This window comes from Mustela putorius, unplaced genomic scaffold (genome assembly GCF_011764305.1).
Source record: "Mustela putorius furo isolate JIRA1106 unplaced genomic scaffold, ASM1176430v1.1 tig00000585_pilon_pilon_pilon, whole genome shotgun sequence".
Classification (NCBI taxonomy): domain Eukaryota; kingdom Metazoa; phylum Chordata; class Mammalia; order Carnivora; family Mustelidae; genus Mustela; species Mustela putorius.
The window spans coordinates 11,731,605-11,756,420 of NW_025421424.1; the positions used below are offsets into that span (position 1 = coordinate 11,731,605).

The 24,816-nt window shown below is 43.3% G+C and overlaps 2 protein-coding genes and 1 pseudogene across 5 annotated transcripts in view; 1 reads left to right on the top strand and 2 right to left on the bottom strand.

The window, feature by feature from the left end:
- Positions 1-14,551, bottom strand: part of ELAPOR1 (endosome-lysosome associated apoptosis and autophagy regulator 1) — a 68,641-nt gene extending 54,090 nt beyond the window's left edge. For 3 of the 4 annotated variants that reach the window (XM_004769682.3, XM_004769680.3, XM_004769679.3), the window contains exon 1: positions 14,205-14,551. In XM_004769682.3, coding sequence (XP_004769739.1) covers positions 14,205-14,357 — 153 coding nt within the window. In that variant the 5' untranslated portion in view covers positions 14,358-14,551. The remainder of the gene's footprint in view (positions 1-14,204) is intronic. The other variant, XM_004769681.3, reaches the window with a different exon arrangement.
- On the bottom strand, positions 353-4,581 carry LOC101684298 (annotated as a pseudogene).
- An 873-nt stretch (positions 14,552-15,424) lies between the features above and the next one.
- On the top strand, positions 15,425-24,739 carry CFAP276 (cilia and flagella associated protein 276). Its single transcript, XM_004769677.3, has 5 exons — positions 15,425-15,619; positions 22,922-23,038; positions 23,547-23,662; positions 24,022-24,152; positions 24,589-24,739. The coding sequence occupies exons 1-5, from the start codon at positions 15,539-15,541 to the stop codon at positions 24,657-24,659; spliced, it is 516 nt and encodes a 171-aa protein (XP_004769734.1). The 5' UTR covers positions 15,425-15,538; the 3' UTR covers positions 24,660-24,739.
- Positions 24,740-24,816: the final 77 nt, after the last annotated feature.

Here is a 24,816-nt window from a genome sequence, read left to right on the forward strand (position 1 = left end):
TCACTGTTCTCTGGGACCAGGTACTAATATGAACAGTATCTGTCACCGGAGGAAATGAGTATTGGAGACAATGGGGCTGTCAGGTTGCTTCACAGTTACAAAGTTTAAAAAAGAATACTTTTTACCCCAATTGTAGGAGTCCGCTCCATAAATAGTGAGCCTCTCATTCTCTGAGGTAAAAGTATTTTTTTTAAATATTGGTAATTGTGGGGCACCTGGGTGGCTCAGTGGATTAAGCCTCTGCCTTCGGCTCAGGTCATGATCTCAGGGTCCTGGGATCAAGCCCCGAATTGGGCTCTCTGCTCAGCAGGGAGCCTGCTTCTCCCCACCCTCGCCCCCCCTCCACCGCCTGCCTCTCTGCCTACTTGTGATCTCTGTCTGTCAAATACATAAATAAATAAATCTTTAAAACGTTGGTAATTGTTAAGCAATAAAACCCACTTGAGGGTAAGCGCTCACCGGGCTGTCTTAGGGAGGCTGTGAGGTTGTCTTTGTCTGGTTGGCCACTGAGATCTACCCTGACACCAGCTTTTGGTGAGGTCACAGTTTTATATCTAAACAACACTCCCCAGAGTGAACCAACCTGTTGATCTCCTTGGTCCTCAGTTTCTGCGAGTATAAAATAGGGATTTTAATGGCGTATTGATCATAATGGGAAACAAAAACCTGAGATTTTTAAGTTATCTAAAACTCAACAGGACGTCTCCTCTTTCGGAGAAGCTCCTGAAAATTTGTGGCGTATTCCCAGCGACATCACCTTTATCTGCTCATCTTCATTCATGCCCACCCTCATTGTTTGCCCATCATCTGACTAAAATGATAATTACATCAAAGACAATAAAGCACACTGGCCATGATCACTCATTCTTCTGAAATGTTACCCAAATCTATCACCACCCGAGAAAAACGAGCTAGTGAATATAAAAATCAGGACTCATCTTTGGATAATCCAGGACTAAAAACTCTATGTATTCTTTTAAAAATATGCCTTCTCCCCCTCCCCATAGTTCTTTGTTTCCCTCTGACATCCTGCTACCTTGTTTCTTATTCTGTGTTTGGTCATAGCCCTTTCCTTTCTTGTATGGATGATTTATATAGCTCAATATTTGCAAAGGGAAGCTCTAGCCCTCATCTTTTAAAAAAAAATGTTTTACAAGGAAAAAAATTGAGCCATTAATTCAAGATTTATGGAGCATCTAGCCTGTGTTTAGCACATGGCTGGGAGCACCTGACTTTTCTGACATGCTGTCCTGAGCCAGCACCACCCTTAGGAGAATCTGAAGCAAGTCAAATAAATGGATACCCTTGATGCTTCCTTTTATCTTTTCTCTTGGTGGCTTACTTGCTACTCTTTTATCTTCATGTGATTGAGGTTGGAGGGCAAAGTAATCAATTTCAAGCAGAAAATTAGCCAATTTCAGTTTCCTTTCTAATTGAGGAACAGCTTTCCTTGAGTGTTGTGCATGGGGTAAGAAGAGGGGCGTTCCAACAAGGACACAGGCTTATTACATTAAACTCCAATTATTATTACGGGTTTTTGCATTTTATTGTATCATCAGCACAATTCCGATTTAGAAAATCATGCCCTAGGACTGTGAAAGCCACTTTATTTATTTTTTTCCCACCCTGCAGAGTTCGGTGGGTCTTTTTAAAAATGCTTTTAATAACACGTGTCAAATTGAAGGAGAAGAATGGGTGATAACCTCACATTAGGGTTCTCAGACTTAAAAAGATTTTGAAAAGCACAGAGCTAGGAAGTATGAAAAATATATTTTCTTTCGACAGCTGTCAAGCACTAACTATAATTATCTGTTCTGTGCTTTATCTGGTATGACATAGAAAGAGAGCTTAGGAAGAAATGTGACAAAAGGCACAGTTTTTATCACTTTACTAGACGAATGATACAGACTGAGGAAGAGCTCTGAGTTGGACCAAATTATTTTCTGAAAATCTGGCAAAATTAGCCATCAGGCCCATCTGTCCTGACGGGGAAAAGCTGGCAGCTTGATAGAGCCGACAGGCTCTGCAGCCCGGCCCTCCGGTTCTCGGTGATTCCTGGGGGAGAAGAGAGTGGCGGCGGCCCTCCCAGACAAGGCCTCCCTCCTCCCTCTGACTGCAGATGGAGAAGGCTAATGCTGTCTTTAAAAATCCATGCTCCCAACCTGGCACACCTCTATCAAAATGCTAAACACTTGGACTCTTTGACAGACTCAGACAAGTTGCCTCAGTACACATAGAGGACAGTCACTGCAGCTCTGTTACCATATAAATGACGGGAACTGACCTAGTCATCAACTTTGTTTTAGCAGATCACAGCACATGTTTATCACGAACCACCACGGAGCTGTTAAAAATAAAGACGTGGATCTGTAGTAAGGAAAATAATAAAATACAGAACAGGACACATATTCTGATCTGATTTGTACTGAAGGCGAAAAAATAGATGTGCTTGTAGAGGCATAAGATATTTCAAGAAGAATATTGAAGTAGGAGCTGACAGAGGTTAGCCTTTGGGGACTTGTGAGGGGTGGGGAGGGGAAACTTTTACTTCTAGGCTTCTACCCTTTGCACAATTGGGGCTGACATGCAGAAAACAGCACGGTGGGGAAGAGCCCAGCTGCTTGAGTTCCTGCTCTCTTTCCAGCCAACTAACCTCTGGCAGGCTAATCTCTCTGTGGCAGGCACTGGGAAATTAGAAATGATTAAAATGTACAAGAATACCAGCCCTCACAGAGTTTACATTCTAGTCAGAAAATACGGACAATTAAAAAAAAAATGTGTGCGCGCGCACACACAGATGTATGTACGTAAACTACATGCTGGAGGGCCGAGAGGGCTGTGGGAGAGAGTGGAGCAAGCAAGAGGAGAGGGATGGGGTGGAATGGAGGTGGGGTGCCTACCTCACAGAGTTCTTATGAGGACCAAATGTGTTCCTGCCTGTAGGTCACTTGGGGAACTCAATAAATGTAAGCTATTATTATGGGCATATATTACCTTATGATGGAAAAATTAATAACAATTTTTAAACAAACAGTGCCTTCCGGGACTTTTGCTTAAGATATCTTCTTTTAATAGCTCTGAAACTTCAAAATGGGGATATACATTTCTCATTTTGCAAGTGTAAATTGATGTTGCCCAGCCACACTGGCCTTCTCTCTGTCTCCTAGGCACAGACTCTTTTTCTTTTTTTTTTTTTTACAGATCCTGCCGCAGGTTTATTTGTACAAATAGCACAGGAGGACACCAGACCCATGCGGATAGAAGCCCAGGGGTCATACCAGTCCTTCTGTCCTCACACTGGCAGTCAGAAGCTTCTGCACTGGAGCCTTTGTGGGGGCCTGAGCACCTTTGGGAGTCTGAGCTGCAGCAGGAGCAGGAGCTGGAGCTGGAGCTGAAGTCGCAGCTGAAGCCTGGGCCTTGGCCTTGGACTTCGGCCGGCAGAGCCTGAGACCCTTGGCAATGTAGGCATGAGCACGTTTCCCGAGCTTGAGGTGAGCGATGTAGGCAAGTCGATTTGAGCTTGCGGCTGCTGCCCTTTGGGATCTTGGGCTTGACCTCCTTGGGCTTGATGAGGGCCTTGATAGCCTCTGCTCGTGCACTCATGGCCTTGGCGTTGTTGGCCTGCATCTTCTTCAGGCCCTTCTTGTTGTGCTTCTTGGCAAAGCGCATGTTCCTCAGGAGTTTGGGGTCTACCCCCTTAAGGGATTCGTATCTTTGGGACCGGGGTTTCCTGATGCCATTTCTGTGCCATTTTCATGACTGGTTGTCTGTGGTGTGCTTCTCAGACTTGGCCATGTCTGCACCGAAGCCCACAGCTCCCGAAGCGCCTCGGACCGGAAGAGAAAGCGGCACAGGCTCTTTCCTGCCTGCAAGCTTGTCCATTCCTTTTCACCTGCCAAACTTCTCCACAGCTTTCATTGAGCTTGCCACTTAAACCCACTCCTCAGAGAGGCCAGCTGTCACCTTCCCCATCTACCATCTAGGGTAGATCCACGATCTACAGTTAGGTCTCCTTGTCATATCTTCTGCATTTCTTTCATATCACTGAACCAAATTTGCAAGTCAATTACACTGGTTATTTGGGAGTATCAAGTCTGCTATTCCAAGCCCAGTTCCTCCCCAGGGCCATATACACGGGGAAACGGGGAAACGTGAAAGAGGGGAGAGGGGAGCTGGAGGCAGCGTGGCCAAGAGCACTGCTCGCTGGTGGAGGGAGAAGAAGCTGAGAAGCAATTTAGAAAAAGACTGATGTATAGGGATTTGTTTGTTTTGCTTGCTATAGAATGAGTGAGAGTCTGTCCCTCAGTTGCAGTAATAGCTTTGAGAAACATTCTAAGGTCTCTTGGGAGCTCTAGGTTGGGTCCTTCTTGAAACAGGAGGGGTCCTTCAGCTAGGGGTCAAGCAAAAACAAAGGGGTGTGCGTGTTGCCTACCGCCCCATTTGTTAAGTTTGAAAGGACTGACTATATTGCCAGAGATATGAGAAAAGGTGAGGACATGCAGAGTTCATGGAAAATAAAATTGGTGCAATTTCCCCAAAAAAGAAATTGGATAATAGGGAGCAATATAAAATATATGTGCACTTTGTGGGGCGCCTGGGTGGCTCAGTGGGTTAAAGCTTCTGCCTTTGGCTCAGGTCATGATCCCAGGATCCTGGGATTGAGCCCCGAATCAGGCTTTCTGCTCAATGGGGAGTCTATTTCCTCTTCTCTCTCTGCCTGTCTCTCTGCCTACTTGTGATCTCTGTCAAATAAGTAAATAAAATCTTTAAAAATATATATGTGCTCTTTGATCAAGGAATCTTCATGTATGGAATATAGCTAAGGGGTTAACAGGATAACAATTGAGCAAATGTTTACAAATATATATGCAAAAGCATTCATTTCAGTATTGTTGATAGCAATAGAATTTAGAAGCCATCTGAATTGGTTGGTTAAATAGATTATACTCTATACATGCTACAGAACTCTTTGTAACCTTTAAAATGATGAAGTTAGGGGTGCCTGGGTGGCTCAGTGAGTTAAGGCCTCTGCCTTCGGCTCAGGACGTGATCTCCAGGGTTCTGGGATCGAGCCCCACATCGGGCTCTCCGCTCAGCAGGGAGCCTGCTTCCCTTCCTCTCTCTCTGCCTGCCTCTCTGCCTACTTGTGATCTCTGTCTGTCAAATAAATAAATAAAAATAAATAAATAAATAAATAAAATGATGAAGTTAGACCTATATTTATTAACAGATAGAGATGTCTTTTGCAAATTCTTGCATGAAAAAAAGGGTTATGACACAGAATGTATGATATGATCCCATTTATGGAAAATTATATATTTATATCTCTACATTTACGTGTAGAAGTATAGAAAGTCTACAAGTATAAAAGCAAGCCTGGAAATAGGCAACAAAGTGTTTATAGTGATGTTAGCCAGTTATGAAATTTTGGGTAAGTTTTGCATCCCTGTTCACATTCTCTACTTCCTGATATTTTAGAATAAGAATGTACCATTGTTACAAAAATAATAAAGCTATTTAAAAATAGTATTCAATATGCCAAAAGAGAATAAGGCAATCTGGAGCTCAGTCCCATTCCTCAGTCCCCATTCCTCAGTTTTCAAAAAGCTGATCATAAAACGGTAACAAGCGCAACATTAAGCACTGACTCTACGCTATGCATTTTGCAAACCACTGTAAGCATTTTGCTTAATCCTCCCACCAATCCATAAAAGATATAAATTATCCCCATTTTCCAAATGAAAAACTTGAGAAGAAGACAGGTGAGTATCTTGCCCAAGATAATGCAGTTGAAATGGTCAGTTGTCACCGCCAAGTCAACACCGAACACAGAAACATGTGAACCACATACAAGGTTTTAAAATTACCAGTAAGCACATTTGAAAAAGTATAGAGACACAGGTGAAATTATATTTTTCGGGTGAAATGAATTTTAACACTACATTTCAACATGCCATCAGCATGCAATATTATTGAGATGTTTCCCATTCATTTTTTCTGTACTAAGTTCCGTTAGAAACTTAGTTTCTTTTTTTTAAGATTTTATTTATTTATTTGACAGACAGAGATCACGAGTAGGCAGAGAGGCAGGCACAGAGAGAGGAGGAAGCAGGCTCCCTGCTGAACAGAGAGCCCGATGCGGGGCTTGATCCCAGGATTCTGGGATCGTGTGACCTGAGCAGAAGGCAGACACAAAACTGACTGAGCCACTCAGGCACTCCAAGGAAATGGATTTTTAATTTTATTTAATTTTAATTAAAAGTTAAAGTTAGGAATGCCTGGGTGGCTCAGTGGGTTAAAGATTCTGCCTTTGGCTCAGGTTATGATCCCAGGGTTTTGGGATTCAGCCCCGCATGGGGCTCTCTGCTTAGCAGGGAGCCTGCTTCCCCCCACCCCTCTCTCTGCCTGTCTCTCTGCCTACTGTGATCTCTATCAAATAAATAAATAAAATCTTTAAAAAAAATAAGAGTTAAAGTTAAAATGCACACTCAACTCAGTCATTGAAAATTTGTCAGCTGTGCTTGCAACTACTTGGGTATGTGTATCTACTTTCTTTCTTTAAGATTTATTTATTTATTTTAGAGACAGAGGGTGCAAGTAGGGGGACGGGCAGAGGGAGAGAGGAAGATTCCCTATTGAGAGCGGAGCTCTCTGGACTTATTCTCTCCACCCTGAGATCACAGCCTAAGCAGAAACCCAGAGTCAGTTGCTTAACCAACTGAGCCATCCAGGGGACCCCATCTACTTTCTTTTTTTTTTTTTTAAAGATTTTATTTATTTATTTGACAGAGAGAGATTACATGTAGGCAGAGAGGCAGGCAGAGAGAAAGAGGAGGAAGCAGGCTCCCTGCTGAGCAGAGAGCCCGATGTGGGACTCGATCCCAGGACCCTGGGATCATGACCTGAGCCGAAGGCAGTGGCTTAACCCACTGAGCCACCCAGGCGCCCCCCCATCTACTTTCTTAACCAGAAATTTAATGAAATCCAAATAGAGATCCAGTATTTTTTATGAAAATCTAGCATCTGAATTCAGTCATGCTGTAAAGTGTAACACACATACCGGACTTGGAACAGAAACTTAATTTCTTAGTTAGGAACTAAGTTTCTGGGGCACCCGGGTGGCTCAGTGGGTTAAAGCGTCTGCCTTCAGCTTAGGTCATGATCCCAGGGTCCTGGGGTCGAGCCCCGCATCGGGCTCCCTGCTCAATGGGGAGTTTGCTTCTCCCTCTCCCACTCCCCCTGCTTGTATAGTCTTCTCTCTCAAATAAGTAAATAAAATCTTTTTTTAAAAAATCCATTTCCTCAGCTATACTTGCTGCATTTTCATGGCTCGATAGCCACACAAGGCTAGTGGCTACCATATCTGGATAGCACAGCTCCAGACCCTTACCTGCTATGCTCTCTTCCTTCTCTTTGCCAAGTTTTGCCAACTTTGTCCTCAGAATACCTTTCACATCTACTCTTTTTTCCTTTCCAACACTCTTACCCCTGTTAAATTCTTATTATCTACTACTATAAGACCATGTTAATTATACTTCCACTAAAAAATCTAGAACAGCTAATGTTTATTGAGTACTTACTATGCACCAGAAACTAGTCTAAGCACTTTATATGTATGAATTCACTTGATTGTCATAATATAGTAATCAATTAAGTGGACTTTATTAATATTCCCATGGCAATGATGAAGAAGCTGAGGTGTGAGGAGATTAAATAGCTTCCCCAAGGGCATGCCATTACTGAGCGAAGGAGCTGGAAATTGATCCCACCCCACTCCATATATCCAGACCCCACACTCTGTACCATATTCTGCCTCCCTCTCACAAAAACCTATGTAAAATTCGTAGTTTGAATGCTAGGAGTAGAGGTGATTTTTACTCTCTTCTTCTTATTTATCTATTTTTCCCCAAGTTTTCTGCAAAGGAAATGTGTCACTTTTACAATTTTTAAAGTTTTTCTTTTTTTTTTTTTTTTAAGATTATTTATTTATTTATTTGAAAGAGAGAGAGAGAGAGTGCACACACAAGCAGGGGAAGGGGCTGAAGGAGAGGGAGAAGCAGACTCCCCACTGAACACAGAGCCGACATGGGGCTCAATCCCAACGTCACCAAGATCATGACCTGAGCCAAAGTCAGACACCCCACTGACTGAGCCACCCAGCTGCCCCTAAAGTTTTTCTTTGAAAGTAAGGCAGATTGGGGTGCTTGAGAAGCTCAGTCAGTTGAGCAACTGACTCTTGATTTCAGCTCAGGTTATGATCTCAGAGTTGTGAGATTGAGCCCCGCACTGGGCTCCACACTCAGCTTGGAGTCTGCTTGAGATTCTTCCCTTCTCTTTCTGCCCCAGCCCCCATTCTCTCTCTCTCTCTCTCAAATAAATAAAACATTTTTAAAAATAAAGTAAGGTAGATAATGATCAGACTGGTCCAGTTTTAGTATACTCCTACCTTGAGATGGGAGAATAGACAAAATGACTCCCCAAAAGCCTTCAGATCTCAAATATCTATTACTAAAACCAGCACATCTCACAAGCCTACAAGAGTACCTAGTGAGGGATGCCTGGGTGGCTCAGTCGGTTAAGCAGCTGCCTTCAGCTCAGGTCGTGATTCCAGAGTCCTGGGATTGAGTCCCACATTGGGCTCCCTGCTCAGCAGGAAGCCTACTTTTCCCTCTCCCTCTGCTCCTCCCGCCTGCTTGTGTGCTCTCTCTTTCTCTGTCAAATAAATGAACAAAATCTCTGGGGGGAAAAAAAAAGTACTTCATGACAAAAGGAGCCTTTCTATTTCCCCTCTCCACCAAATATGGCAGGATGTTTTAAACATTCAAGCTTGGTGACTCCCAACCAAAGGAGTCACTTCAAATCTTTTTTTTTTTTAAGTTTAAAATAAATTTTTTTTAAGATTTTATTTATTTATTTGATAGAGAGACACAGCGAGAGAGGGAGCACAAGCAGGGGAAGTGAGTGAGGGAGAAGTAGACTTCCCGCGGAGGAGAAAGCCAGATGCAGGACTCGATCCCAGAACCCTGGGATCATGACCTGAGCCAAAGGCAGAGCTTAACGACTGAGCCACCCAGGCACTCCTAAGTTTTTAAATTTTTATTTAAGTAAGCTTTACACCCAATGTGAGGCTCAAACTCACAACCCTGATTTCAAAAATTGCACGCCCCTCCAACTGAGTAGCCAGGTGCCCCAAGTCACTTTGTTTTTTATTTTTTTAAAAAGATGTATTTATTTATTTTAGAGAGAGATCGAGAGAGCAGGGGGAGGGAGAGAATCTCAAGCAGACTCTCTGTTGTGTGTGGATCCGGATGTTGGGGGCTTGATCCCCCAACTCTGATATCATGACCGACCAGAACCAAGAGCCGGAAGTTCAATTGACTGAGCCACCCAGGCGCCCCGCAGGAGTCACTTTAAATCTTAGGCTCCCGGTGAAATAGTTCCTGAAATCTCAGGGGTCCTGAATGTTTTCCAGACCTACTCATTTCCCTGTGGAACCCAAACCTTAAATAATGAGTTAGAAGCAAATACAGGAGGAAACATAAAAGGTCCGAAGATATGATCATGCAGTGAAATACTATGCTGGGATCTCGGGACTTTCTCCCTCCTGGTAGAGGGGCTGATCGGGGGGGGGGGGGGAGTCAGAACTATGAAAGTCCATCACTCTGCTCCTAAAGCTGTTCTTTCTACATCTCCCGCACCCACTCAAAACCCCTGACCAAATTTGACCCATGGCTTGCCCCTCTCCTTGACCCTACACTTAAAGTCAGTTGCCAAACCCTCTAACCTCTACCTTCAGCACATTTTCCCCATCTACACCTCTCCATGTGTCCCACTGCCACCTGCCAGCACCGTCCTGTTAGCCTCCTCCTTGGCTGATCTCCTTGCTCCCACCTCCCTCTCTTACCTTCTGGCCTTCCTCAACCATGTTTACTTTTCATTCCTATTAATCCACACTGAGAAGGCTGCTATCTCTGCCAGAAATCCTTCAGGGATTCTCCACTTCAGATTTCTAACTTTCCAGGCTGGATTTCTATTGTCCCCCACACCTACTCCACGTTCCAACCTTATCTCCTGTTGTACTCACACGTACTTCACATTTCTGCCGCCTGATCTACTGGCAATTCCCAGGATCCCTTGCATTTGCCTCGTGGACCTTTCTGCAGGCTCCCCCCTCTATCCGATCCATCTCTGCCCATTGCAGTCCTCCTGATGATTCCAGAACTAGGTCAAGTGCCAACTGTTCAAATATGTTTTCTTCTTCTCCTATTTAACTCTGTATTGCCACTCTTGCATCGCTTACCATATGTTAACTGTGCGTTATCATTTATACATCCTTATTTGTGTACTTACTTTTCTGCCTACCAGTATTTCTTAAGCACCTGTGACATGTCAAGGGTATGCACTGGGCCTTTTGCATGTGTTATCTAACTTAATTTAATCTTCACAGCAGCCTTGTTAGAGTAAGAATCATAATGTGTATTACCATTCCCATTTTACCAATCAGGAATCTGAGGCTGCAAGAAGTGAATTAACTTGTTTGATGCAGTATCCTTACTAAGTGGCAGAGTCATCCCTCACTCATCCAATTTTATTACAATCCAGGTGTGCCAGATTCCCAGGTCCTATGGATTTCCCAGTATAGATTGGGAAGTCCCTTTGGGGGCAATTATCACTGGAGCCTCAGGACAAGACAGATCTGTTAAAGAGGGTTTTCTGCTCCTCTCTCATTTGATGTATATTCATTGTTTTATGGGAAATGCTCCCTTGGCTCTCAGCACTCTGCACAGGCTAGCACAGGGCTAAAGAAATGATTCATGAAAACAAATACCATACAGGATGCTTAGTTCCACTGGTGACCTTGATTATTGTAAAATTGTGTAAGCAAAGGCACGCCACACCCCAACATAGCTTTAGCAATCTATAACTCCCCGTTCTCTGTCACCTCAGTTTAAACCTCCTGCTAAATCTCTCTGTTTCCTGGGGTGCCTGGGTGGCTCGGTGGGCTAAAGCCTCTGCCTTCAGCTCAGGTCATGATCTTAGGGTCCTGGGATGGAGACCCACATTGGGCTCTCTGCTCAGCAGGGAGCCAGCTTCCTCCTCTCTCTCTCTGCCTGCCTCTCTTCCTACTTGTGATCTGTCAAATAAATAAATAAATAAAATCTTTTAAAAAAAAAAGATTAAATCTCTCTGTTTCCTGATTAGATCCAGAGGGGTACCTCAGATTTCAGAAACAAGGCTGGAACAGCACTGTTGTCATATCAGGTTGGCCTGAAAAGAGGCCCTGCCAGTAATACCCAACATGGGAATTGAATTCCCACAAGGAATTCATATGAAGATTAAGAATAGAAAAGCGTGGGATGCCTGGGTGGCTCAGTTGGTTAAGCAGCTGCCTTCGGCTCAGGTCATGGTCCCAGCGTCCTGGGATCGAGTCCCACATCGGGCTCCTTGCTCGGCAGGGAGCCTGCTTCTCCCTCTGCCTCTGCCTGCCATTCTGTCTGCCTGTGCTTGCTCTCTCTCCCTCTCTCTGACAAATAAATAAAATCTTTAAAAAAAAAAAATAGAAAAGCGTTAGTCTACCCTGAATTGATTTTTCACCATTTGGGTTGGAAGCCCCCAAACTTGTTGAGTCAGTTCATATTGCCAAATGAAGACTGTTGTAACAATGCGTTTATTCTCTTCCTTATTATTTGGAGTCAAGGGTGTCCAGCAGCCACTGTTTGCTCAAGGAAAGTCTAAACAGAACTTGCAGGAACGCCTGAGTGGCTCCGTTGCTTAACCGTCTGCCTTTGGCTCAGGTCATGATCCCAGGGTCCACGTATCGAGTCCCGCTTCAGGGTCCTTGCTCGATGGGGAGCCTGCTTCTCCCACTGCCTGCCTTTCCCCTTGCTCGTGTTCCCTCTCTTTCCCTGACAAATAAATAAATAAAATCTTAAGAAAAAAAATAAATAAACGGGACTTGCTGACGCCTGTGGCCAACTCCTAAGTCATTTTGACTCTGGCATGGGGTATGGATCTAATGGTAATGAAGCTGAAAAGGAAAGGGGTTAGGTAACTCTAACTTGTGTTTGATTTTTATGGTTTTGGGAGTTTTTTGTGTGTGTATTTTCTCTTTCAATACTCAAGGCAATCCTTTTTGTGGTAGGTGTTACTGAAACACCCATTGTATAGATCCAAAAACTGTGTGGTAAATAACAGGTAGAGACTAGACCCCTGGTATGTTGAGTTGCACAGGTAACACTGGCCCGAGCTCAGGCTCTGCAGTAAGACCTTTTGCTTAGACAAATGGCAGCCATTTAAAAAGGAGTAAATGCAAAAATATGTGCCCAAGTTAGAGGTCTCAAGCATCAGTATTCTTCCTTCCCTCCAAAACAAGATGATACAAAGTGTTTAATTTCTCAAATGTCTCACATTTTCCAGAGTTGACAATATCTCACCAAGAAGCAGTAGTGGAACTGTTAAGATTCTTACCTTCCACTCAGAGGAGACTCCCATACTGGATTCTTAGGCAAGGGTGCTTGGTTGAACTAGGTATCTCAGTTGGTTAGGCCACACACCACCAAGCCCAGTAAGCCACAATCACTGAAAAGATCATCCTGTTCCTAGCCATCTTTAAAACAGGTCATAAAGGGGCTCTGGGAAGGCTCAGTTGGTTAAGCATCTGATTTCGACTCAGATCATGATCTCAAGGTTCTGGGATGGAGCCCACAGGGACAGGCTCCCTGCTCAGCAGGGAGTCTGCTTCTGCATATCCCTCTGCCCCACCCCCTGCTCATTTGTATGCGCGCGCTCTCTCTCTCTCTCACTCAAATAAATGAATAAAATCTTAAAAAAAGAAAAAACAGTTCTGAAAAGTGGCTGAGTGAAAATGTAGGCAGTCCAGGGAAGGTCTTCATTGGAACTGATAAAAAGTTATCAAAAGTGCCACTGACTGGGATCACTTGTGCCATATTCATGAATGAAGTACAAAATTCTCTCTCCTTACCCCACCCTTCAGTTCTTCCTGATCTATTTTGTTGTAGACAGTCTAATGGATAGAGCACCATCATAATAATATATTTCCATATGAGAGGGGGCTGCTTTTACTAATCAGTGAACACTAACAACTCATAAAAAGTATTTCAATCTCTCAAAACCCTAGCTAAGTATGACAATGGAGATTCTTTTTACAGGGCTAACCTCTTGGTGTATTATGAAATCTTTCACATCTCACAGAGATAACAGAACAACTCTTATTTTACCTTCCCCAGTGCAGTTCTTGTTGACGTCTCTGCCATATGGTTAAAAAAGCTTACCCAGAGAACAACCAAATAATGGTATTTCAAACTTATAGAAACTACTGAGTTTTGTTACTACTTAATACCTTTGTATTCCTCCAAAAAGAATGCTCAAAGGATTTTCAGTGGGAAGACATTCACTGCCTATCGTCTGAATTGTGCAGGCAACCTTTTAGAAACACCTTGAAAAAGACTTGTCACATATGTCAGCAGAAGTCCAGAGAAGGAAAGTAGAGACTGGCGGAAAGCGAGATATTACAGACTCAAAGTCTTGTCAGAGGGGTTCGTGGGCTGTCAGGTACACTAAACAAAGCACACTGGGGGAGGCAAAGTACTTAGCAGCCCGCAAGGTAACTGGATGTTTAAGAAGGAGGGGAGGGGGAGAAAGGTGATGGGTTCCTTCAGTCCCCCTGTCACATCTCCCAACTTCACACTTATTTGAAACCATAATAAAACCACAAGGATGTCCGCTTTTCTCCCCTACTTTCCTCGGCCTTCCTAACACCTTTCTTACCCCGCTCTTCCCTCTCACTTTCCAATTTGCCCCTCTGTACATAATCTTTTGTTTTCAACTACTTTTAAGGTATTTCATTGCAGCTGGAAAACCATCCATGTCTTCTTCCTTGATTTCCGAGCCCAGGGACCCAGGTCCTTCCTGGGCTCCTTGGAGCTGGGACCTTCTCCTCTGAGCTCAGCAGCCCAGACTGTGAGGATGATCTGTTTCATGAGTCCTCCAGTGGGCTGGCCTCTCCATGACGCCAGTCCGCTCCTCTTCCCGCCCCCCACCCACCAACCCCCCCCCACCCGCCTCATCCCCAAAGAAACCTAAACTCCGTGGCCTCTGAAACTGTCTGTGCCTGGGTCCCCAAGGTCTCCGCCAGGATCCAAGATTGTCTGACCAAAGTAGGGTCAGGTCGGGGAAAACAGTACCTCTTTACAGGAGTGAAGCTCCGGTCCCGCTCCCTGGGTCACCTGGAAGGCGGTCCCAACCCAGAGCAGCAGCCGCAGAAGCCGGAGTGTGCGCCGCTCAGTTCTTCCCCTGCCTCTGGCAGAGGGATGGAGGCTGCGCCCCGGCTCAGCCATAGCGTTGTCCTGCGCGAGCGGCAGCAGCGGCTCAGGTGCTGCGGCTGCTGCTACTGCTGGCAGAAGGCGGAAAAAAAGGGGAGGGAGGTTCACAGCGGGAGGATGCAAGGGGCTGGGCTCGCTTCAGTCACCTCCCTGCGGCTACGCCGAGGCCGCCCATCCTTCCTCCTCCCTCCTTCCTCTTCTCCTCCTACCCACGTCGCCTTGGCAACCGCCTCCTCTTTCCCTCCGCGCGGGTGGGTCAGGGACCACGCGCTCCTCTGCCGCTCACCTGCCGGTCGCCATGGCAGCCGCCGCCGCTGGCGCGCGCCGCGTGAGATTGCGCGCGCCCGGGGTCTGCAACCGGCCCAACAGGCGGGCCGGGGTCGTGTAAAGAACGCAGTAGAAACATCCTACAGGCCAACGCCACCAAATTCACGTTTTCCATTGCTCTTTCGGGTCATGGGCCATTTATGAGCATCTCTAATTTTGCAGACGTGGCGTTCGACAATACTTATTGTGCACCTCCTTTGTGTGCAGCGATAGAAGGAAGATTGAGGCGCCGTCTCACCTCCAGAAGTTACAGCCCCCCGGAAGAGTGGCCCGGGTAGATGTTACCTACTGCAACAGCCGCTTCTGCAGATCTTACTTCCATCCCGCCAAATCCACCCGTGCCTTTACAACCGGCTCTATGCGAAGCCTTAAGACTTGCTTAACTCAGGTTAAGCAAGGAGGGTTTGCGTTAGCCTGAAATTTTCCAAGCACGACACTTGGGCTCTTCCGTCTCTTAACATCTTCATTCTCTCATTGCTTTGAAAAATTCTTTCGTTAGATGTGAGGGAGAAGGAAATTCCTGGGTCATCTTTCAGGACTTCTTTACTTAACTGAAGTCTTTTGCAAGGCGGGATGCCGACGTTTTTCAACTAAGGCTCCCAAGTGCAAATGCAGGGCTCCCCGGTACGCTCGGTGGCGCTTTCCCCTCTGCCTTCCCCAGAGCTTCCTCCGGAGGGTTCTCCCGCGCCGGACCGCCAGGTGGCGCCCTCCTCGAAGGGAATGCACCTCAGTCACAGATGGCGGGAGAGTTGCCTGGCAACCGAAAGTGGGCGTTCCAAACAATTGGGAACCGGGATCCTCCGCGTGCGCTGTGTGCGGCTGCGCGAGCTTTCCATCCTTCACACCAGCTTCTCACTCCGCATTTTACCATGCCTTTCACCCGAGACCCTTTCCAGCACCCTACGTTGGATAACGATGAGACCTACCTGGGAAAACTCCGGGCTTCCAAGGTACTGTGATTTCTTGCGTAGATTCCCACCGAGGGCGATGGCACTCTTCTTTCTGTTGGTGTGATGAGCAGGGATGGTAACTTAAAGCACTCTGGTGAGGACACTGAGTAAGGTATCGGAGAAGTTTGTTTTCTGCCTGCCTCTTGGCTCCACGTTCAGATCTGCTAACGTTTCAGAGATGCTTTTGAGGAGAGGGAAGTAGAGCTCTAGCCCAGAGGAACAAGGGGCTTTCGTTGCCCAGAGGAGTGCTTGGTATAATGTGGATAATCAGGCCCGGGTCCCACCAAGCCACCCTTTGCTCTGTTTGGAAACCTGTTCTCTGAAGAGATATGAGATATGGAGTGGGAGAGAGTGCCCTGGAAGCCACCAGGCCATGCTTTGTACATCTGCCCTCACACCATCTCTGTCTTTTGGTTAATGCTGGAATGTATTTTTGTATGTGTGTCAGTGATTTGAGGAATTTAAATAATCTTTTTCTGGCAGAAGTATTTGGAAAGCTTGAAATGGTTCAAAGTAAGATTAATTTGATAGTAGTTGTGGCTTGATAACAGAATCAAGGAGCTTCCTTTCGTTTATTCAACATTTATCATTTACTATACGCTGGCATTCTGCTCAACACTGAGGATGTGTAGGTGAGTGAAATATGGCTCCTGCTTTAGAGAAACTAGTAGAAAAGCTGACAACAGCAGCAGCAGCGAAAATGCTCGCACAACAGCACATGAGTTATACTCTGTGTCATATTTTGTGTTAGGAGAACTGGAGGCTTAAAGAAAGCTGCTCAGAACAGGTGAGTTTTCACACCCAAATATGAGTGAGCTGGACTAGGGTGAGGGAGAAGGTGGAATGTGAATTAGAAAAAAGCAAAGAAGAACCAGACATTAAAGGCACGGGGGCAGCAGGTGCACGTCCATGGAAAGGAGAGAAAGATGGCCTGCTTGGGGCCAAAGAGTCCAGAGTGGCTGGAGCATCAATGTGAGATGGAGGAGGGGAGAGAGCAGGAGCTGGAGTCACCTACTTGGACTGGGTGTGCTGTGTACACCATGCTTGTGAGCTAGGAAGGCAGCTATGCTCACCACTATACCACCAACGCTGCTTGTGAGCTAGGATTCCATCCTGGAGGTTCTGGGGAATCACATCAGGATTTTAAGCACTAGAGTGACACGGTCAATGGGTGTTTTAGAAAACAAAGTGGTGTAGTTTGGATAGAATGGGAGTGGGGACAAGAAGAATTAGCAAGGAGGAAAGAGCCTCAGAAGGCAGCAGTCTCCAGGAGGAATAACAGGTCTAAATCAGGGGATGACAATGAGGCGCAGATGTGAAAAAGTTGCCAAGGGTAAGACTGATGTAACTTTGTGGCTGGATATGGGCCCACGAGAAGGGAAGTCTAGGATAGCTCTTAGGTGTCCGAAGGCTTAATTGATACCATTTACTGAATGAGTCATCCAGGGGAAGCAGGTTTGGAGAGAAAGATGTGCAGATCAGTTATGTAGATGTTGCTTTTGTGTGCCCGTGGGACATTTAAGTGAAGATGAATAGTGGGCAACATGGTTGAGAATTCTAGGTTGAAAATATATATCTAGAAGCCACAGTACCCATGTGGTGATTTAACCCAGAGGACGGAATGAGCTCATCCAGTGAAGGTGAGAATATGAAAAACAAAAACGAAACCCCTGAAGAAGGCACTGTCTAAGGGAGCAGAGGGGGAAAGTAGAGCTGACAAGGGGGTTGAGCAGTAACAGTTAGAGGCAGGAGGACAGCCAGGAAGAGCTGGACCCACAGAGCATGGAGAAAACATTTGAGAGAATCAGAATCATGGTGCCAGAAAAATGCAGACGTCTGGAAAGGACCCACCTAACCTAGTTAAAGATAAAGAGCATTGGTCACCAGCAAGAGTAGTTTCAGGGCTTGCTTGAGAAGGAGGCCAGGCTGTGGTGGCTAAAGAGGGCATGGAAAGAGGGAGGAAGTGAAGATAGTAAATGTTGACTCTTGAAGAAGTCTAGATCTGCAGGCAAGGTGAAAGAGTGGTAGCTAGGCAGTGATAAAGAAATGAAAGAGAAGCTGGGTATAGGGGATGGACACCAGGATGGTGCCGGTCTCTGAAGTGCAGGGAAAGGCTAGGTTCAAGGAAGAAAGGTTATTCTTTTTTATTATTAGTTTGGAAGTATAGTTGACTTTCAGTGTTCTCTTCATTTCAGGTGTACAACATAGCTATCTGACAATCCTATAAATTACTCAGTGTTCCCACAGTAAGTGTAGTCAACACCTGTCACCATACGACGTTATGACAGTAGCATTGACACTCTCTCCTATGCTGCACCTTTCATGCCCATGACTTACTGGAAGTTTGTATCTCTTAATTTCTTCACCTGTTTCACCCAGATCTCCACCCACCTTCCTTCTGGCAATTGTTAGTTTGTTTTCTGCATTTATGGGTCTGTTTCTGCTTTTGTTTGTTTTGCTTTGCTTTTCAGGCTCCACATATAAGTGAAATAATACAGTATCGGACTCTATTTGTGTTATTTCACTTAGCCAAATACCCTCTACCTCCATCCATGTTGTTGAAAATGGCAAGATTTTTCTTTTTTATGGCTGAGTAATATTCCATTGTGTATAGATAGATAGATAAACAGATAAAGAATGAAGCTATATATAGATATATAGAGATATCACATTTTCTTAATCCATTCATCTATCAATGGGTACTTTTGTTGCTTTCATATCTTGGCTACTGTAAATAATGCTGCAGTAAATATAGTACATATGTCTTTTTGAATTAGTGTTTTCATTTTCTTTAGGCAAATACCTAGTAGTGGAATTACTGGATCATGTGGCATTTCTATTTTTAATTTTTTCAGGAGCCTCTATACTGTTTCCCCAATGGCTGCACCAATTTACATGTTCCCTTTTCTCTACATCTCCACCAACACTTGTTATTTCTTGTCTTTTTGATACTAGCCATTCTGACTGGTGTGAGATGATATTTCATTGTGGTTTTGGTTTGCATTTCCCTGATGATCAGTGATGTTGAGCATCTTTTTTATGTGTCTGTCAGCCATTTCTATGTCCTCTTTGGAAAAATGTCAACACAGGTCCTCTGCCCATTTTTTAATCAGATTGGGGTTTTTGGTGTTGAGTTGTATAAGTTCTTGATGTATTTTGGATACTAATTCCTTATCAGATATAGCATTTGCAAATATCTTCTTCCTTTCACTAGATTGTCTTTTCATTTTGTTAATGGCTTTCTTGGTGCGAGAACTTTTTATTTTGGTGTAATCCCAATAGTTTATTTTTGCTTTTGTTTCCCTTCCCTGAGAAGATATATCCATAAATATGTTGATAAGGCTAACATCTTAAGAAATTACTGCCTGTGTTTTCTTTTAGAATCTTTATAGTTTCAGTTCTCACATTTAGGTTTTTAATCCACTTTCATTTTATTTTTGTGTATAGTGTAAGATAGTGGCCAGTTTCATTGTTTTGCATGTAGCTGCCCAGTTTTCCCAGCACCATTTATCAAAGAAGCTGTCTTTTCCTCATTGTATATTCTTGCGTCCATTTTCATAGATTAATTGACCATATAAGTAAGCATGGATTTATTTCTTGGCTCTCTATCCTATTCCACTGTTCTATGTTTCTCATTTTGTGCCAGTACTGTATTGGTTTTTGTTTTTTTTTTTAAGTTTATGTATTTGTTTTAGCAATCTCTACACCCAATGTAGGGGTCAAGCTCATGACCCCCAAATCAAGAGATGCATGCTTTTCCAAGCAAGTCAGCCAGATGCCCCACATAACATATTGTTTTGATTACTATAACTTTGTAGTATATCTTGAAATCTAGGATTGTGGTACCTCCAGCTTTGTTCTTTCTCAAGATTGCTTTGATATTCAGAATCTTTTGTGATTCCATAAATTTTAGGATTACTTTTTTCTAGTCCTGTGAAAAATGCTATTGGCATTTTGATGGGGATTGCACTGAATCTGTAGATTGCTTCCGGTAGTATGGACATTTTAACAACATTAATTTTTCCAATCCATGAGCATGATATATCTTTCCATTTGTACTGTCTTCAATTCTTTCATCAGTGTCTTATAATTTTCAGTCTTTCACTGCCTTGGTTAAATTTATTCCTAGATTTTTTATTATTTTTGGTGCAATTGTAAATGTGATTCTTTTCTTTTTTTAAGATTTGATTTTATTTATTTGACACACAGAGAGAGATCACAAGTAGGCAGAGAGGCAGGTGGGGGTTGGGGGGAAGCTCAATCCCAGGATCCTGAGATCATGACCCGAGTCAAAGGCAGAGGCTTACCCACTGAGCCACCCAGGCACCCCAACAGATTTCTTTATATTAATTTTGTATTCTGTAACTTTAGGGAATTCATTTATTAACTGTAACAGTTTTTTGGTATTTTATGGGGTTTTCTATATATATAATATTGTGTCATGTGCAAATAGTGAGGGTTTTACTTCTTTCTTAACAATTTGGATACCTGTTACTCCTTTTTCCTGTCTGGTTTCTGTAGCTAAGACTTCCAATACTATGTTGAATAAAAGTGGTGATTGTGGGCATCCTTGTTTTCTTCCTTGGAAGAAAATCTTTCAGTTGTCACCATTGAAATTAATGTTAACTGTGGATTTTCATATTTACCTTTATCATGTTGAGGTACATTCCCTCTAAACCTACTTATTGTGATTTTTAATAATAAACAGATGTTGTATTTTGTCAAATACTTTTTCTGCATCTATTGAGATGATAATATTTTTATCCTTCCTCTTCTATTTTTTGGAATAGTTTGAAAACAATAGGTATTAAGTCTTCCTTAAATGTTTGGTAGAATTTGTTTGTGAAGCTATCTGGTCCTGCACTTTTGTTTGTTGGGAGTTTTGTGAATTACCATTTCAATTTTGTTACTAGTAATTGGTCTGTTCAAATTTTCTATCTCTTCTTGATTTAGTTTTGGAAGATTCTATGTTTCCAGGAATTTATCCATTTTTCTAGATCGTCCAATTTGTTGGCATATAATTTTCATAGTATTTTGTTATAATTCTTTGTGTTTCTGTGATGTTGGTTATTGTTTCTCCTTCATTTCTAATTTTATTTAATTCCTTGTGCACTCTCTCTCTCTCCCTTTTTTTCCTGATAAGTTGAGGTAAAGGTTTATCAGTTTTATGTTTCCCAAGAACCAGCTCTTGGTTTCATTTGGTTTCCTGGATCTTTGTATATGTGTGTTTGTGTGGAGTCTTTCATTTATTTCTGCTCAGATCTTTATTATCTCCTTCCTTCTACTGACTTTGTTGACTCTTCATTAGGCTTTGTTTGTTCTTTTTTTCTAGTTTCTTTAGATATAAGATTAGATTGTTTGAGATTTTTCTTGTTTCTTGAGGTAGGCCTGTATCACTATAAAACTTCCTCTTAGAACTCTAAGACTTAGGACAGACAGTTGTATTTTCATTTTCATTTTCTCTGTATTTCTCTATTTCCTCAGATTTCTTGGTTGACCCATTGGTTGCTCAGTAGCATGTTGTCTAACCTCCATGTGTTTTTGTTTTCCAGGGTTTTTTTCTCCTAATTGATTTCTGGTTTCATACCATTGTGGTTGGAAAAGTTGCTTGATGTGATTTCAGTCTTCTTAAATTTGTGATTTCAGTCTTCTTAAATTTATTGAGACTTGTTTTGTGGTCTGACATGTGATATCTCCTAGACAATGCTCCATGTATTCTGGAAAAGAATGTGTATTCTGGTGCTTTGGATGGAATGTATATATCTGTTGTGTCCATCCGATCTAACGTATTGTTCAAAGCAATCAATTCCTTCTTGATTTTCTGTCTGGATGGTTTATCCATTGATACAAGTGGATATTAAAGTCCCCTAGTATTGGTATATTACTGTCAGTTCTTCCCTTATGTCTATTTATATTTGCTTTATGTATTTAGGTGCTTCTATTTGGGGTGCATAGCTATTCACAATTATGATATCCTCTTATTGGATTGATGCCTCTATCATTATGAAATGCCCTTATTTGACTCTTGCTACAGTCTTGTTCTAAAGTTTATTTTGTCTGAGTATTGCTACCTCTTTTTTTTTTTTTTTTTGCTTCCATTTGAATGGACTAACTTTTTTCATTCATAAGGGTTATCCTGGAGTTAAAGGTACACCCCTTTCTTTGAGATGGAAGGACACTGGATGTGTGGATGGTATTCATGCTTGACAGTCTTGACTTTCTCAATGAAAGACAGTCTCATTCTTCTGCTGAATGAGGACATTTGAGGATTATGTAGTCTTTAAGGAATGGGAGAACTGCCTATGCCTGCATCATATATTTGTAGTTTCCTTGTTTCATTTGTAATCTTTTTGGTGATAGCACACTGTCTGATACATACTATCCAATTAATGTCTAACTGACCTGAGTTACACAGCACTGCCCTATATAGAAGGGAAGGGGGTTCCAACACAGGATAGGTTGAATTTGATCTCAACTAGGTTGAAACTGTACTCGCAGTCATTATTCAAACAGTATTTAGTTTTTGAACACCAAGTATTGGGTTGCGGTGCTAGGTACAATATGGCATTTTTACATTAACTGGCATTTATTTCTGTATAGTTAACAATATGGCATTTTTACATTAACTGGCAAAATCAGTTACATACTTTTCACATTCATGCTTATCCGGTTCTATTTAGAAGACTGACTATTCAGTGTACTTTTTCTATGACACTTCTGCAGCCACAACGACTCATCCCTGCTTACTGCAATCTTTTTCTCTTCCCGATTAGACACTGCACTCTCCCGATTCTTTTGACTCTGACTACCTTAGCGTCCTCTCTCCTCCCCTCTCCCCATTATAATATTGTGCAATCATGAGCCCTTTTGGACACCCCTCTTTTTGTAGGCATCAGCCACTACTTCATGTAGATGACCTCCATACCCCTATTACTTGTTCCGAGCTCCGAGTTTCACACTTCCCATTTTCCACCTGTTGACTGCATTTGGACAACGTATCTTTTCTTCAAACTCAGTATGTCTAAACCTGAGATCATCGTCTTTCTTATCTTCTCCACGCTCTTGACCCCGTCCCACTCCACCCCTTTGCCTGTATTCCTGGCCTACTTCTGTCAGTTCTAAGGTTGAAAACTTAGGAGCATCAAGCGCCTGGGAGTTTAGCTTCGTATCATTCTCCCCTTTGAAGATATCCCCCTGAGGTTCAGTTAAAATAGGCTGGAATAAGGAGATGGATGTCACTGAAACTATCACATCAGCAAGGCCTCCTGTAACCAGGTCCTGCGTGTGGTTTCTCTCTTGCAGAAACTGCCATATAAGAACCCAGCTCACCTTGCTCAGCAACAGGAACCCTGGAGTCGGCTCAGCTCAACTCCCACAATCACCTCCATGAGGCGGGATGTTTATTTTTTTGATCCTGAGGTACCTATAGCATTGAAATGCTATTTCTCTTTACATCTGCGTAAGACTCATGAATCTCTTTTTTGAAAGGTCATCTGTCCTTCATGGCATCGGCATCTTTACTTTGTCCCCAGTCCAAGGTCCTACCAAATCTAAAACCTAACACTAATTTATCTGGCCTCTGTGAAGTTGGAAGGCTTGTGTTTTGTCCAGTTGATTATCTGGAGCAAATCATTTTCTCACCAGACTTTTCACTCTTCTGATTATAACCAGAAATGAGGTAAGGCCCAGTAAGCCCAAGTGAAGGACAATAAGATGTCCATAGCTCCTGTGAGAGCTCACCCCTCATTAGACCTAAGCATGACATAATTCTATATTGACAAGAGTTAAAATGTCCTTGGTATGTAAGGACCTCAGGCCCCAAAGGGGTTCATTCTGCTTCTGGGGAAAAAGTAGGGCCCAAGAGAACCTGACTAGAGTTGGGGTAGAGGTAGCAAGCTAACCCTGAGGTGACTGACTTTCTCTGTAGATACCAAAGGATGACCTGGATTTTCGCTTAGCAGCCTTGTACAACCACCACACAGGGACATTCAAGAACAAAAGTGAGATACTCTTACACCAGGAGACTACCCAGGATACACATGGGTAAGTGGTGGAGGCAGAGCCTCTCCACCCTAAGGACAATGCCATCCAGTCTTGTAAGGTAAATCGTCATCTGGGAAATAGAAATAATCAGTAGATACTCATTTGTAGACCTATTCCTGTGCTTTTTACATCTATATCTATAATGCAATTTCTGTATTTTTATTTACTAAAAGGAATAGAGATCCTCCAGCATTGTGCTCATCTGTATAAACAAACAAAATCTTCAGTTAATTCCTAGAGGGCAAAAAGGGTCTTTGGCTGCATTATTTTTGAGGCTGCATGCAACTCTTATTCCCTCCTCACCTTTCTTCTTCTGATTGATTTCACTCTCCCTTGTTCTTCCCCATACCATCTTCTAGAATCATCAAGACCCAATTCCCTGGAGAACTTTTACCCCCTCCTCCACCACCTTCCATCACTTCCCGGTCTAACATCAGATACTGGATCAACCCTAAGAAGGAGTCTATCCACAGCATCCAGGGATCCATAGGTAAGGGTTAGAAGACTGGATGGGCAGAGGGGTGGTACCAGAATTTTTTTAAATTGGCCCAGGAATCAGGGAGTTGAGGTGATTGGTCATTAGGGAACTTCAGGGATAACTGAAGGTCTTGGAGTAGTAGTGACTAAGCTGGCACATTATTAGACTAATACCAGAGGACATACTGCCTAAAAGCTAGGAAATGAATTCCATTTTTCAAGAGCTTTTAACAGGCTTAGTTCTAAGGGACAAAATTGTAGGAAAGGGCAGAAACCTGGGAGTGGAAGACCTACAGCTGTCTCCCATTAGTCCTCTCTATAGGTCAGTTTCCCCACCTACTGAAGAACCTTCTCCACAGCACCCAGAAATGTGTGGGCGATTACAGGTTCCCAGAAAAGGCAAAGGATTTGAAATTCACAGCCTACCCCCTGTTCTCTTTTCTCCACAGTGTCCCCTCACACTGCAGCCACCAATGGAGGCTACTCCCGAAAGACTGATGGTGGCTTCTTCTCTACCTAATGTTAACAGGCCCCTGGACTAATTAATCATAGTGGAACATCTGCTGCCCATCTCCATTAAATAGATTTGTGCTGGATGAAGCCTGAAGTGTGTTACCCATGGACTAAAGAGTTGCTACTTGACAGCTCTTAAAATGTGGAAGTTTCCCAACTTTAGA

Coding starts and splice junctions, on each gene's coding strand:
- CFAP276 (XM_004769677.3), top strand. CDS start 15,539: ATGCCTTTCACCCGAGACCCTTTCCAGCACCCTACGTTGGATAACGAT. Junction 15,620..22,921: donor GAAAACTCCGGGCTTCCAAG/GTACTGTGATTT, acceptor TCTCTCTTGCAG/AAACTGCCATATAAGAACCC. Junction 23,039..23,546: donor TTTATTTTTTTGATCCTGAG/GTACCTATAGCA, acceptor CTTTCTCTGTAG/ATACCAAAGGATGACCTGGA.